This window comes from Rana temporaria, chromosome 3, assembly GCF_905171775.1.
Source record: "Rana temporaria chromosome 3, aRanTem1.1, whole genome shotgun sequence".
NCBI lineage: Eukaryota > Metazoa > Chordata > Amphibia > Anura > Ranidae > Rana > Rana temporaria.
Window position 1 is genome coordinate 142,621,436 of NC_053491.1, and position 13,931 is coordinate 142,635,366.

Here is a 13,931-nt window from a genome sequence, read left to right on the forward strand (position 1 = left end):
GTTACAGATGGCACAGTGATGCATGTTACAGATGGCACAGTGAGGCATGTTACAGATGGCACAGTGAGGCATGTTGTAGAATATAAAAAAAAAAGTCAGTTACTTTGCTAAATAACTAATTACTTTTTCAATGTAGTAACTGAGTCACTAACGCAATTACTTTTTCGGAGAAGTAATTTGTAACTGTAACTAATTACTTTTTTAAAGTAAGATGAGCACTACTGGTGGTGTTACAGACAGAAGAACAGGAAGTGAGGATTTCTCAGAAGAAATAAGGACATTTAAAAGTAAAATGGAAGGATGAGGTAAGTGAAGGAGGACTGCACTAAGGTAAAGGAAGCTATTTAAGGATTTATTTTTTACCTTTACAACCCCTTTAAAGTAGCATTCTATTCAAATACTAACTATACCTAAACCTGCTCTCACTTATCTGCTAAGCATATTCTGTAATGGAAAATTGATGTCTATATGAGGGCGCTGCAGTCAGGTCACATGATTTCTCCAGGGGCTGGCTTCAGTGAAGAGGAGAGATCGCCGACTACAGTTGCAGAATCTGGGTGATGATATCACCCATAGGCTTACTATGGGGCATCCATTGTCAGCAGTCCTTCCTCTAATTTGGAATCCCCCCTGAAGTGAGTGGCTGATTCTGGCTTATTATTGAGTGCATATTTGACCTACCTAATATTAAGGGGGCAATTGCAGTTAGTGAGTGCGCATTTACTGTGGGAGCACTCAGGATCACATTTTATTATGTGAGGGAGTTTGAAGCACCATATAACTTAGAACAATGGTTCTCAATCTTTCTAGTCTTGAGACCCCTTGATAAAAATTCCCATGTTGTAGGGACCCCTAACGGTAAAATTTATTTTGTAGTGTGGGTTGTCAGCACCCAAGGCAAGACAAGTAATTTGAACCCCCACCTACGGACATTTAGTGCTCCCTGAGTCAATTCCACTCGTACAGTATTAAAACCCCTTATGGTACATTTTAGGATGCACCACTTTTTTTCTTTGTTCTCTTTTCTTTCCCTTTTACCTCCCTCTCTATCCTAATTTCTTGTTTTTCTCGCCCTTCCCTCTTTCTCACCATGTTTCTTATTTCTCTTATTCTTTCTCTCCCTTTTTCTTTGTTCTCCCCCCTCTTTTTCTCTTCCTTCCATGTATTTGTGGTATTAGTGGCAATGCTGGCGGAGAATTGGGATGAGTGGAAGTGCTGGTGGGGGGATGGGATGAGTGGCAGTGCTGGGGTAGTTCGGATCAGCCAACTTAGGTGCTCTTGATCAAGGTCATCTAGTGCAGTGGTCATCAACCCTGTCCTGCAGGGACCACTAACAGGCCAGGTTTTATGTATTACCTTGGGGAGATGCAGTCTAGAATACTGCAATCACTGAGGAGCAAATGATATCAGCTGTGATGTATTTCAGTTATCTTGCAAACCTGGCCTGTTAGTGGGCCCTGCAGGACAAGGTTGATGACCACTGATCTAGTGGGGACTTTTAATAGCAACTCTAATCACAGGTAGTGTTACTCACTGTGTCTCTGGATTCACTGTGTCTCCAGCTCTGTGGTGTCTCGCAGCAGTGACACCTATACTGAAATCCGAAGATAGGGTCTCATTCAGCCCCTCCCACTTCACATTCCTCACCAGGCTGACCTCTAGTCTTTGCCCCCACCCATGCCAGGAACAGAATGCGAAGAGGCTGAGTGGGCAGACACGGGCTCCAGGAACAGCCCAGCTGGGCTTCCACAAGCTCCAGGGAGACAGCCCTGCTGCATGGACACGAAAAAGGCTGGGAGAATGGTGCGGGCTTCAGGAACAGCCCAGGATTCGGTGACCCCTGGCAAATTTTCATTCGACCCCCGAGGGGGTCCCGACCCCCAGGTTGAGAACCACTGACTTAGAGTGAAGCACGATCACAAGTCAATTGAAGCACGTATTATTGGTTAAATTTTCAGCATGTATTAAGGAGAATACTCATGCCTGGACACCCTTTGTGTAGTTTATGATCCATATAGTTTTTTTTCATCTGTGATTATAGGATACGCACTTTTGAAATAGATATCATTGGTGTATGTATATAATATATTTTCTAAGGCCTCGTACAAACGATAGGTTAACCAGAGGACAACGGTCTGATGGACCGTTTTCATCGGTCCAAACCGATCGTGTGTGGGCCCTATAGGTTATTTAACCATAGGTTAAAAAAAAGCCAACTTGCTTTAAATTTAACCTATGGATTCCTAACCGATGGGAAAAAAACGATTGTTAGTAGGCATAATCAATGGTTAAAAATCCACGCATGCTCAGAATCAAGTCGACGCATGCTTGAAAACATTGAACTTCGTTTTTTTCAGCACGTCATTGTGTTTTACGTCACCGCGTTCTGACACGATCGTTTTTTTAACCGATGGTGTGTAGGCACGACTGACTATCAGTCAGCTTCATCGGTTACCTATGACAACGGTCCTTCAGACCGTTCTCATCGGATGGACTGATCGTGTGTACGAGGCTTTAGTGCATTTTTTAGTGCTACTTTTTACATTATTGTTCTATACAGTCCATTAAACCTCTTACAATGTTACCGTACCTGAGATTTCCCTCCAGTGCTTTCCTGGACAGCTGACCTTGACAGGGCTGTGCTAACAGCAAAACCTTTGAAAAAGCCACAAACTATGTTCCCTAATCCAAATGCCACTAATTCCTGAAATGAAATACACACATTTTATTTAGCAACATTAACATAAATAGTTTTTTTTAAAATATTTGATCATGTTTTGATTTGAGAACATTCACATTTACTGTACCAGGTGAACATAAACTTCATGATTGACTCCTAACTTCAGTTAAAATATTTAGTTTTGTATAGAAAAATCGAATCATGTGTCAGATTTTATTGCTGTAAGGTTTCCTGTTGAGACTTTCCTTCATTTCCTGTCCCAGGGGCCACAACCTTTGGGATATGAAGTGTGGCATAACTTTCTGTACTGGGGGTGTAGACTGCAATAATAACCTGGCTGGGTCTATACATTTAAATAAATAAATAGTACAGCGCAAGTAAATATGCCTAAAAATTCAAATAATCAAAAATAAATACACAATCAAAAATAAATACATAGAGTCCATAAAGTGCAAAGTGATAAAGGTGCTCCAAAAAATATACAGTGGTGATATATAGTGCAGAAATCTTCATCAGATCTGTGACCCATAGGACAGGATAATCCTCCACCAAGGCTAATGGATGGCCTCTCACCTCAGCGATTCGACCTGTGGCTAGGTCAAAAAGCAAATATCATATCCTCCACACAGTAAATGGCAAGCAGCTTTCAGGGTTCAACTCCAAAAACGTCCACCAGATGGAACCAGCAAGCAATATACAAATAATTTTTGTTGCCAGCGGTTTTACAACACCAAAGTCCTGTCATGTAAAGGAAGGTAAACCTTTAACCATGTGGAGAATGGACCTCATATGTATGTCTGCTCCATGCTGCACTATTTATTTATTTATTCACTTTGAGATATTTTTTGGATTATATCTGCAGTGCTGGCTTGCAATTTATTTTAGTTTAGTCTTATATTATATTTTTTTTCCAGCGCTGAATCACTTTATCACTTTGGGTCTATACATTTTCCATTCGAATAAACTGTTTTAATGCTGCTTGTGGTCCCATATTAGAAATTCCTACCTCACTTCCTGTCTTGGTGACCACAAACCACTAAAAAAATACAGAACAATTTTTAAATTGGAACTTCAGGCAAACACAGGAACACATTTGAGATACATATACTGTATGCTTACTATTTTACTAACAAAATCATTTTTAATTCTAGTCAGCCAGGCTTCACCTGTCACCTCCACCTTACAACTTACTGGATCAGCTTTAGTGCTTCCTAGATAATCATTCTGTTTAATAGACAATGGTGATGATGCTGTTTGATTGTCCAACAAACAGACTGGAGGTGATCAAGGAAACTGCTTTGCTGAGCCAGGAAATAATTATATCACCTGTCTACCTTTGCAGTATGCCAGAGGTGTGTAGATCAGTGGACTGGCTTCATGGAATTTTGAATCATACATGTTAAACAGTAAACATATATGTATTTAAAGGGTCACTAAAGGATTTTTTTTTTTTTTTTTGCTGAAATGACTGTTTACAGGGTATGGAGACATAATATAAATAAAAATTGAGCTGCGCTGCGCGAACAATAGATCAGATATGGTGATCAAAATACCAACATATGTGATGAAACATACAATGTTAAAAGGGGCATGACATCCATACGAATAATGCTGATCAAAAGTTCATATGAAAGAAAACATGAATAAAGTGACATGTGCATGCATGAACCTCAGTGCAAAACACATGTGATGAATCCAAAAAAAGTTCATAAAGTGTTCAATCTCCGTGCAAATTCAAATGTAAATCACAGGTAAGTGCTGAAATTATCCCAGGAAACCGTGTCTGTTTAGCAGGATAGAAGAAAGCCTCCACCTCCTATCTCTAATCTGCTTACCGACTTAAGTGGATCCCTAATGAAAGAGATCATATGCACATTTGGCTCATCAGCCCTGTTGTTTCTCAGTCAATCCAGCAAATAGGTCTCCACCTCAGTATTCACAATGTAACTCTCCAACAGGTCACCCCACGGATAGTGATCCAAAAAGGAAAAAGAGCCAATATAGAGCAGTATTGTAATGTAAAGGGTGATTTATTAAAACATTGGTTACACTCAATGAAGGAAGTCTGCTATTGGACGAAACGGCGTAGGGAGGAGCGGTGTGCTGACGTCCCCATCTGTGTGCCTTCACTGCCATCCGGAAGGACGAGCGGTATGAGAGAGCCGGCCGGCTAATTTTAAAAACAAATGCCCATTGTTTTCTGCTGAAATGTGAGTGCAACCAATGTTTTAATAGATCACCCTTTACATTGCAATACTGCTCTATGTTGGCTCTTTTTCCTTTTTGGATCACTATCCGTGGGGTGACCTGTTGGAGAGTTACATTGCAAATACTGAGGTGGAGACCTATTTGCTGGATTGACTGAGAAACAACATGTTATACCTGAAGGGTTTCACATGTACTGGCACTTTAAGGCTGGCTCCACCCAGCAGTGATGACAAGGGTCAAGGGGCATAGTAGCCATCTTAGAGAGACCACATGTAGGAAGCAGAGATATGTAATGTCCTGAGATGCATGTTGCAGTGTACAGGCTGTACTGAATAAACATCCATTGTTCCAGACCAGAGTCTTGTGTCCCTCACAACACAGAGGATATAACAGTGGCGACGAGGATGGGATTTACAAAGTGTCTATCAGTCTGAGAGAGAGACAAAGACATTGTGGATTGTCACCTGGATAAAAGCAATCACAGATCCCAGCAGGAAAATGTCATTAATCGGGACATTAAGTGAGTTTGGAGAACAGACATCCTGGAGTTCCTGGGTTGAGAGGCTGGAACAGTATTTCAGTGCAAATGCCATCCCAGACAACAGGCAAGTAGCAGTGTTTCTGACAGTGGTTGGGGCCAAGACATATGACACTCTGAGGGATCTGCTTTCCCCTGTAAAACCAGCAGCTAAGACATTGGCAGAGCTGCTGACACTGCTAGAGGATCACTTCCAGCCTAAACCATTAGAAATTGCAGAAAGATTTCGCTTCTATCAGAGGCAGCAGCAGACAGGTGAACAGATTAAAGCTTATGTGCTCGCCCTTCGCAGACTAGCCTCGACCTGTTCTTTTGGGGACTACCTACCTACTGCACTGAGAGATAAGTTTGTCATGGGACTGAATTGTGAGTCAACACAAAAGAGACTGTTAACAGAAAAAGACCTTACCCTTACAAAGGCAATTGAGATAGCTTCAGTGATGGAAATGGCTGTGAAAGATACAGAGGAATTGAACCCCCAGAGCAGAAGGGAAGAGGTGAAGCAGGAAGTTTTCAGAACAGCAGTCAAGCCAACTGCTGCAAACTGGAAATACAGACCCCCACCAAGCCGGGAGTCAGCTTGCTACCATTGTGGGAATACAGACCATGATTACAAAGTCTGCCGGTTTAAGGATCAGACCTGTCATAATTGCGGTAGGACCGGCCATCTGAAACGAGTTTGCCGTAGCAAGAAGGTGCGAGATAAACAACCTCTGAACCCCAAGACTAAGACATATATGGTGGGAAGATATACATCATCATCTGAGTCAGAGGATGAGGAAATGCTCCACAGGTTGGACATACATCATATGCATTCAGCACCCTCCGCAATGACTGTAGATGTAACCGTTGAGGGAAAGAAACTCAGGATGGATGTAGACACAGGAGCAGCAGTTTCAGTTATCACCCAGAAACAATGGAGACAACTTCAGACCCGAAAAACTGTCCGCCCAACACCAATCAAACTGCAGACATACTCAAAACAGATACTCCACCCACTGGGTTACGCAAAAGTAAAGGTATTGTACAAGGGTCAGACAAAGAGACTGCCATTATATATCCTAGAAAATGGGGGACCCCCTCTCTTTGGGAGAGACTGGATTGCTCACTTTGGTATGCCAGACATCGCCATAAGTCCCTGTAACACCGTTACCATTCCATTAGGAGATAATGAGGGATGGGTGGTGTCCCTGAAGCAGCGGTTCCCAAAGATTTTTGATGACCAGTTGGGAAAAATAAAGCATGACTGTGTGAGACTCAAGCTGAAACCCAACGCTCAGCCTAAGTTCTTCAAAGCTCGGACAGTACCTTTCGCACTCCGAGCAGGTGTGGAAGCAGAACTAAGTCGGCTGGAGGAACAAGGTGTCATCTCAAAGGTAGAGCACAGCGAGTGGGCATCACCAGTTGTACCGGTAAAGAAATCGAATGGGGACTTGCGCATTTGTGGCGATTTCCGCATGGCACTGAACTCTCAACTGGAAATAGACCAGTATCCCCTACCCAGAGTAGATGACATGTTTGCCTCTCTTGCAGGAGGTCAAAAGTTCACCAAGCTTGATCTCAAACAAGCATATTTACAATTTGAGGTCCATCCTTCTTCCCGCAAGTTTCTGACCATCAACACCCACAAGGGACTGTATCAATATAATCGGATGGTGTTTGGGGTAGCCTCTGCCCCAGCCATTTGGCAACGAAAAATGGATGAGATTTTGGCGGACATTCCTTTCACTCAGTGCCTGCTAGATGACATGCTCATTACAGGACGGACCGACCAGGAACACAAGCAGAATGTGGAGCTTGTGTTGGCGAGACTCCAAGAACAGGGCCTGAAAGTGAACTTAGCAAAATGCCAATTCATGGTGCCTAAATTGGAGTTTTGTGGCCACCTTGTGGATGCAGAAGGTATACACACCACGGAAGCCAAGGTTGATGCTTTAGTCAAAGCTCCAGCCCCAACCAACGTCCAGCAGCTGCGATCATACCTTGGCTTGCTGAACTATTACCACAAATTCACAGGGCTGATGAGCCAAATGTGCATATGATCTCTTTCATTAGGGATCTACTTAAGTCGGTAAGCAGATTAGAGATAGGAGGTGGAGGCTTTCTTCTATCCTGCTAAACAGACACGGTTTCCTGGGATACTTTCAGCACTTACCTGTGATTTACATTTGAATTTGCACGGAGATTGAACACTTTATGAACTTTTTTTTGGATTCATCACATGTGTTTTGCACTGAGGTTCATGCATGCACATGTCACTTTATTCATGTTTTATTTCATATGAACTTTTGATCAGCATTATTTGTATGGATGTCATGCACCTATTAACATTGTATGTTTCATCACATATGTTGGTATTTTGATCACCATATCTGATCTATTGTTCGTGCAGCGCAGCTCAATTTTTATTTATATTCTGTTTATGTTTTATCTGACATTATTTTTGCTGCAGCAGCACTTATTTTATATTCTGATTTCAATATTTTGTGGGATTGGTTTAACAATTTACATCAATATCAATTCCACACCCACACAGACCAGCGCAGTATCATCCCACTACATAGAGACATAATAGTTAACTGATTCCTTTTGAAAATGATTAAAAATAGATAAAAAACAATCATATAATGTACTTGCAGTTTAGTTTCGTTTTTGCTGTTGTTTCCTGGTTCTCTGATGTACAGAGACAAAGAGCCAATAGAGGGCAGTGATGGATTGTAAAACGAAACTGGATTGGTGCTGACACACAGTAATCACACCTCCTTGATTAGTCACCACAGTGAGAAATCTCCAAGTACTGTGGTGATCAGGAAACAGACAACCAGGAAGTGTCCAGAACAGAGAGGAATTACAGCAACAGCAAAGCAAAAACGAACATTGAGGACATGAAACCAGGACTGCAGTAAGGTAAAGGAAGCTATTTAGCTAAAAAATAAAATCCTTTAGTGACCCTTTAAATTGTGGTTTTAGCTCTTTGCCTGGAGTTCACCCTTAAAAAGCTTTGCACCATTGTATACTCTAAAAGGAATAAATCTTGAAAAATAATAAATTACCTGGTTTCCATTTATTGGGTAATCGTGTTTGTTTGAATAGACTCTGGCAACAGAAAATCCAATGGCAAAGGCCACGATAGCAATAGTAAAGGCCTCAATCATACATTCTTCGAAAATGGATATGCTTGGTGTTATGGGAGGCTGATATCTGCATATAAGAAAAATATAAGAAAAGTGGCACTGGCAGTAGTGGACCATGCATGAGACAAGGACACCTAGGAACAATCAAAGCATGTTTGCCTGTATCTTTTATTTATCAAGGCAGTAAACAAACATAGTGTTATTGCAGGATGGCTTTCTACAGCCAGTCCTTTGTGTGAAAAAAAAATCTAAACATCTACTTTTCCGACAGACAAAAATAGGTCCTATGTGCCACACATCACTGCAAGACCCTGTGGATATGTGAAATGACAGCCTTAGTTCGGTCTCCAGCCAAGCTGTACTGTAGAACATGTTTCACTCCGCCCCAGAGCTTACTCATGGTTCCCCAGAATGAAACACGTTGGGGGGGCTCGGCTGCAGCCAACTTCCTCTTTCCTCCACAGCTGTCACACAGACACTGTAGCAGCTGGGAGTTTTAAGGCAGGGTGGATGGAGCCTTATGGGGTTTTGCAGACACTCGTTCCCCATCAAGTCCACTGATGTCCTTGTGCAGGGCTGGACTGAGACAAAAATTTGGCCCTGGACTTCATCCAGACTGGCCCACTTTGACAGGTCTCTCCCATGGCCGGACAACTCCCGCACCCCCCCAGGCCATCCAAGCCCCCTCTCCACCTTCACTAGCCACTAGCCGTTCTACTTTACTAGAGTAGAACGGCTGGTATTGGTACTCTTATAGGCAGTACCAGTGGGGAAGCTAGACATTATTTCACCCGGGGCAAAGAATCAGTTTGGTGCTCCCCCTTATGGGACAAGATTAGGCAGAAGTGAGAAACTCCCAGGCCATAGCTGTTGAGTCAGCTGTCTGTTCCCTCCCCCATGCTCCTCTGTCATCCCCCCTGCTCCTCTGGTGCTCCGCCTGCTTCTCTGTTCCCCAAAGGTGAGCGCTGCGGGAAGGGAGAGACAGAGGAGTGGAGGGGGGCGGCGGTCCCCTGTCACTGAGGCCGGCCCACTGAGCCATCGGCCCACCGGGAAACTCCCTGTAGTCCCAATGGCCAGTCCATCCTTGTCCTTGTGACTGACAGCAGGCAGTGGGTGGATCATTGGCTAATATACAGCCTACTATTGGCTATAGAATCTGCCCCCTGCCTGTTGTCAATCACAAGGAGAGAGTTTGTTAGATTTCCAGTAAGGCTCTGCCCACTGTAGCATCACTGATTGTTAGGAGACTGTTGGCTGTGAAGTCTCCCACACGCATGTACGGGAGTGACATCATTGCGGATTGTCCTTTTATAAGACTGGAGCTCACAAACCCGTAAGGAAAACCCAGTGAAGGTGGAAGCCCTGTGAGCAGTGGCAGCGTGCCACTGGAGGGCTTCATTTTAGGTACATTTCACATAATATGCTAGTATGTGATGCATACTAGCACATTATCACATCGCCTTGCAGGAGGAAATTGATTTTTGTTTGTTTATGGAGTTTACTACCGCTTTAACAACCAGTGACAGGTGTGGAGATGAGAAGAGGGTAACGGCGGAAAATGTTCTGCTCTGCAACACAGCATACAAAGACAAAAACTTTACCTGTTTCGGTACGCTAACTTAAAGTTGGTCTTAATTACCTCCAGTTTATTTACACACTAGAGGTATTTATTTTATTTTATTATTTGGTACAATAATATCACATTATTTGTGTGGTGCAGCCATTTACAGTAAGAGTGCCAGATTCACGTATCTGGCCGTATCTTTGTGCGGGCGTAGCGTATCCTATTTACGCTACGCCTCCGCAACTTGGACAGGCAAGTGCAGTATTCACAAAGCACTTGCTCCGTAAGTTGCGGCAGCGTAGCGTAAATTGGCCGGCGTAAGCCCGCCTAATTCAAAATAGGCTGGTAGGGGGCGTGTTGTATGTAAATGAATCGTGACCAAATGTAAATGACGCGCCTAACGACCGTGCATGCGCGCGCATGCTCAGTATCACGTCTAATTTACTCCATAAGATATGCCAGGCCCAATGCCTGTGACGTGAACGTAACCTACGCACGTAAAAAGATACGCTTGCCGACATCCATACTTTGCATTGGCTGCGCCTCATATAGCAGGGGTAACTTTACGCCGGACGTAAGCCTAACGTAAACGGCGTAGCGGGCGCAAGTACGTTCGTGAATCAGGGTATCTACCTAATTTACATATTTGACGCGTAAATCTACGGAAGCGCCCCTAGCGGCCAGCGTAAATATGCACCCAAGATACGACGGCGTAGGAGACTTACGCCGCTCGTATGTTGGCCAAATCTATGCGTAACTGATTCTAAGATACGACGGCTCACATTCGGACTTACGACGGCGTACGTGGAGATACGCCGTCGTAAGTCCACTGTGAATCTGGCCCAGAGTGTTTAACTTTTCCTTACACATTTTTACAATCTTTACCTCATGGCTTGCAAGCTAAGGTGGCATGGCCCTATCATCTTTTAAGCTAAACACTAAAATGAAGAGATCTAAATGGGACATAATGTTAGTTCTCAACCCTTTTATTTTATAGGGCTACCCAGTGCAGTGTGCAAGTCTTTCCCCGGAAAACCCTTCATATCACTACAGACACACTTACCCACTTTCTAATTCTCCAATTATCTGTACATGAAATTTTCTACTGAAGTCAAATGCATATGATATGCCAGTTGCTAAAATGGTCTGTAACACAAAATATTAACCAGGTTATTTAATCATTATATATTACAGGCATTTATATACTATAACAGTTAAAGGGATTGTAAAGGTTTGTTTTTTATTTTCTAAATAGGCGCCTTTAACTTCCCTGGCGGTATGATTATTTCAGAAAAAAGGTGCTGAAAGCGGGACCATTATTTGTAAGGAAATTTGGCGTTTTATACTGTAGGCCTGTAATTCTTAGGAATAACTCACTTAAATCTGACCAAACAAGCTTCTAATAGGCATCCCGGGTATGACATTTTTTTAAAAACAAAATTATAAATTATAATATAATAAATAATTATAAATAATTATAACAAATAATAATATAATTCTAATAAAAATTATTCAATAATGTAATCAACTCAAAATCACTGAAATTTGCTCAGTTGCAGAATTGTCGCTGTCATTACTTTTATTTTTTTATGACGAATTTCCAATTTCCAGTTTGCAGGCAGAAATAACAGTTTTTATTATATAAAAGTACATGTAGGGCACTGGGCAGACCACTAGGGACAAGGGGGGTGTGTATTTTTTACATACAGTACTGTAATCTATAAGATTACAGTATACTGTATGTAATGTGTTTGTTTACGTTTTTGAATTTGGCGCCGTTCTCCGCTCCCGTGCGTCGTAACGTCGCAGGGAACGGAGATCAGCGGCACAGGAGGACGCTGTGTGGCGCGGTGGCATCGCTGGATCCAGGGACAAGGTAAGTAACTTTGTCTCTGGCTGCAGCGAGGCAAGCCCGAGTCTTCTAAATGTTCTGTTTTCTTTGTCTGAATTTCTCACTTCCTGTTTCTCCTCAGTAAGCTTTCCACCATCATCCATGGGGGTTAGTCAGCCAGAACAGCTTACTGAAGAGGAACAGGAAGTGAGAAATTCAGACAAAGAAAACAAAGAAAAAAATATTTAGAAGGGAAATCAAAGGAAAATGTAAATCAACCAACAATGCACTAGCTTAAAGGAACCTATTTAGAAAATAAAAAACCTTTACAACCCCTTTAATGTAAAAATAATATTTTCTGGAGCAGAACCCTCATGTTTGTAGACTCAAAATAAAACATGCCAACAAATATTTTTAACACAAATTATACATGGAGTCACAATCTTAAAGTACCTCTCTCATGGAAGAAATATTAGGGCTTGCCACCTGATAGTTGCCTGGTAGTTATGCATACTCTCTGGCGTTACTGCTCTCTGAGTAACTGACTTAGAACAAGAATCAATAAACTTAAAGAAAAGGCTTCATCATGCTCCAGGTTGGCAATTCAAAGTCTAGTAGACAGAGCATCAGCATAACAGTCTAAAGCCTAGTACACACAATAAGATTATTGGATGAATGATCGTTTTTTGGGATACTAGTCTCTATATCGAAAAACAAATAGGTTTCTAAAGTACGAAATTTCTCGTACGACAAAATAAAAATTCAGAATTGATGTAATGTGTTGTAGTGTATTTGTATTGTATTTTCAGAAAAAAACTGTACTGATTAAATGAAAATCATACAATCTGGTATTGTACGGGAAAATGTTTCATGTCTGTCCCTTGGGAAAATTTTGGACGACAGTTGTGTACTAACGATCAGATTATCGTACGATCGTTTCAAAAGTGGTATTTTTTGTACGATGTTCTGATCATGAGTACGGGGCTTAACAGTTTCAGAAATGACAGACTCCATACTGTACAGTGGGAGAGGGTCATTTACATGTAGGCTTAAAGGCAATATGGAAAATACACACATTTTTTAACGCATATCTTCAGGGAAAGGAGCAATCGTCCCTTGCAGTTGGGCTGCCATTGCACTCAAGGATTAAATGCTAATTTAGGCCTAGGGAGTTTAAAAAAAGAAGTTACTTTTTCTAATACCTTTAGTTTGGCTTACATGCAGCAGACCTTAACCGCTTGCCGACCGCCTCCTGTACTTATACTTTGGCAGAATGGCAGGCTGCGCAAAGCAACGTACCTGTACGCGCGCTCCCCTGCCGCAAGCTTCGTGACCATGCCCGCGGGACCCGCGGACTTGATGTCTGCCGGTGTCCTGCGATCGTGTCACGGAGTGGCAGAACGGGGAGATGCCCATGAAAACAAGGCATTTCCATGTTCTGCCTTGTGACAGGACACTGATCTACTGCTCCCTGTCATCGGGAGCAGTGAACAATGTCATGTCACTGGTAGCCCGGCCCCTACACAGTTAGAATCACTACCTAGGACACACTTCACCCCTTCCTCGCCCCCTAGTGGCTAACCCCTTCCCTGCCAGTGTCATTTACACAGTAATCAGTGCATTTTTATAGAACTGATTGCTGTATAAATGACAATGGTCCTAAAATATCATCAAAAGTGTTTGATGTGTCCGCCATAATGTCACAGTCACGATAAAAATCACAGATCACCGCCATTTCTAATAAAAAAACGAATTAATAAAAAAATGCCATAAATCTTACCATTATTAGCTCAGCGGGGATGGGTATTTTTATCTGATATCGATCATTCAGTTCTTTAACAATAAGGACCACAACCATAATGATGATTGATGTAGCAAGGTCAGCGATGTTTGTATTATTTATCTTCTGAAAGATGTCCTCTAGTGTCTGCAATAACAGAATCATAAAAAAAAACATATATCAGCTTTTTTAAAGC

General features: G+C 42.3%; 1 protein-coding gene across 1 annotated transcript in view; it reads right to left on the minus strand.

The window, feature by feature from the left end:
• Positions 1 to 2,581: 2,581 nt before the first annotated feature.
• Positions 2,582 to 13,931, minus strand: part of LOC120930383 (chloride anion exchanger-like) — a 28,346-nt gene continuing 16,996 nt past the window's right edge. Inside the window, exons 6-9 of the mRNA XM_040341574.1 lie at positions 13,736 to 13,882; positions 11,188 to 11,270; positions 8,480 to 8,627; positions 2,582 to 2,704 (exon numbers count right to left, since the gene is read on the minus strand). Of these exons, the coding sequence (XP_040197508.1) occupies positions 2,582 to 2,704; positions 8,480 to 8,627; positions 11,188 to 11,270; positions 13,736 to 13,882 (501 nt within the window). The remainder of the gene's footprint in view (positions 2,705 to 8,479; positions 8,628 to 11,187; positions 11,271 to 13,735; positions 13,883 to 13,931) is intronic.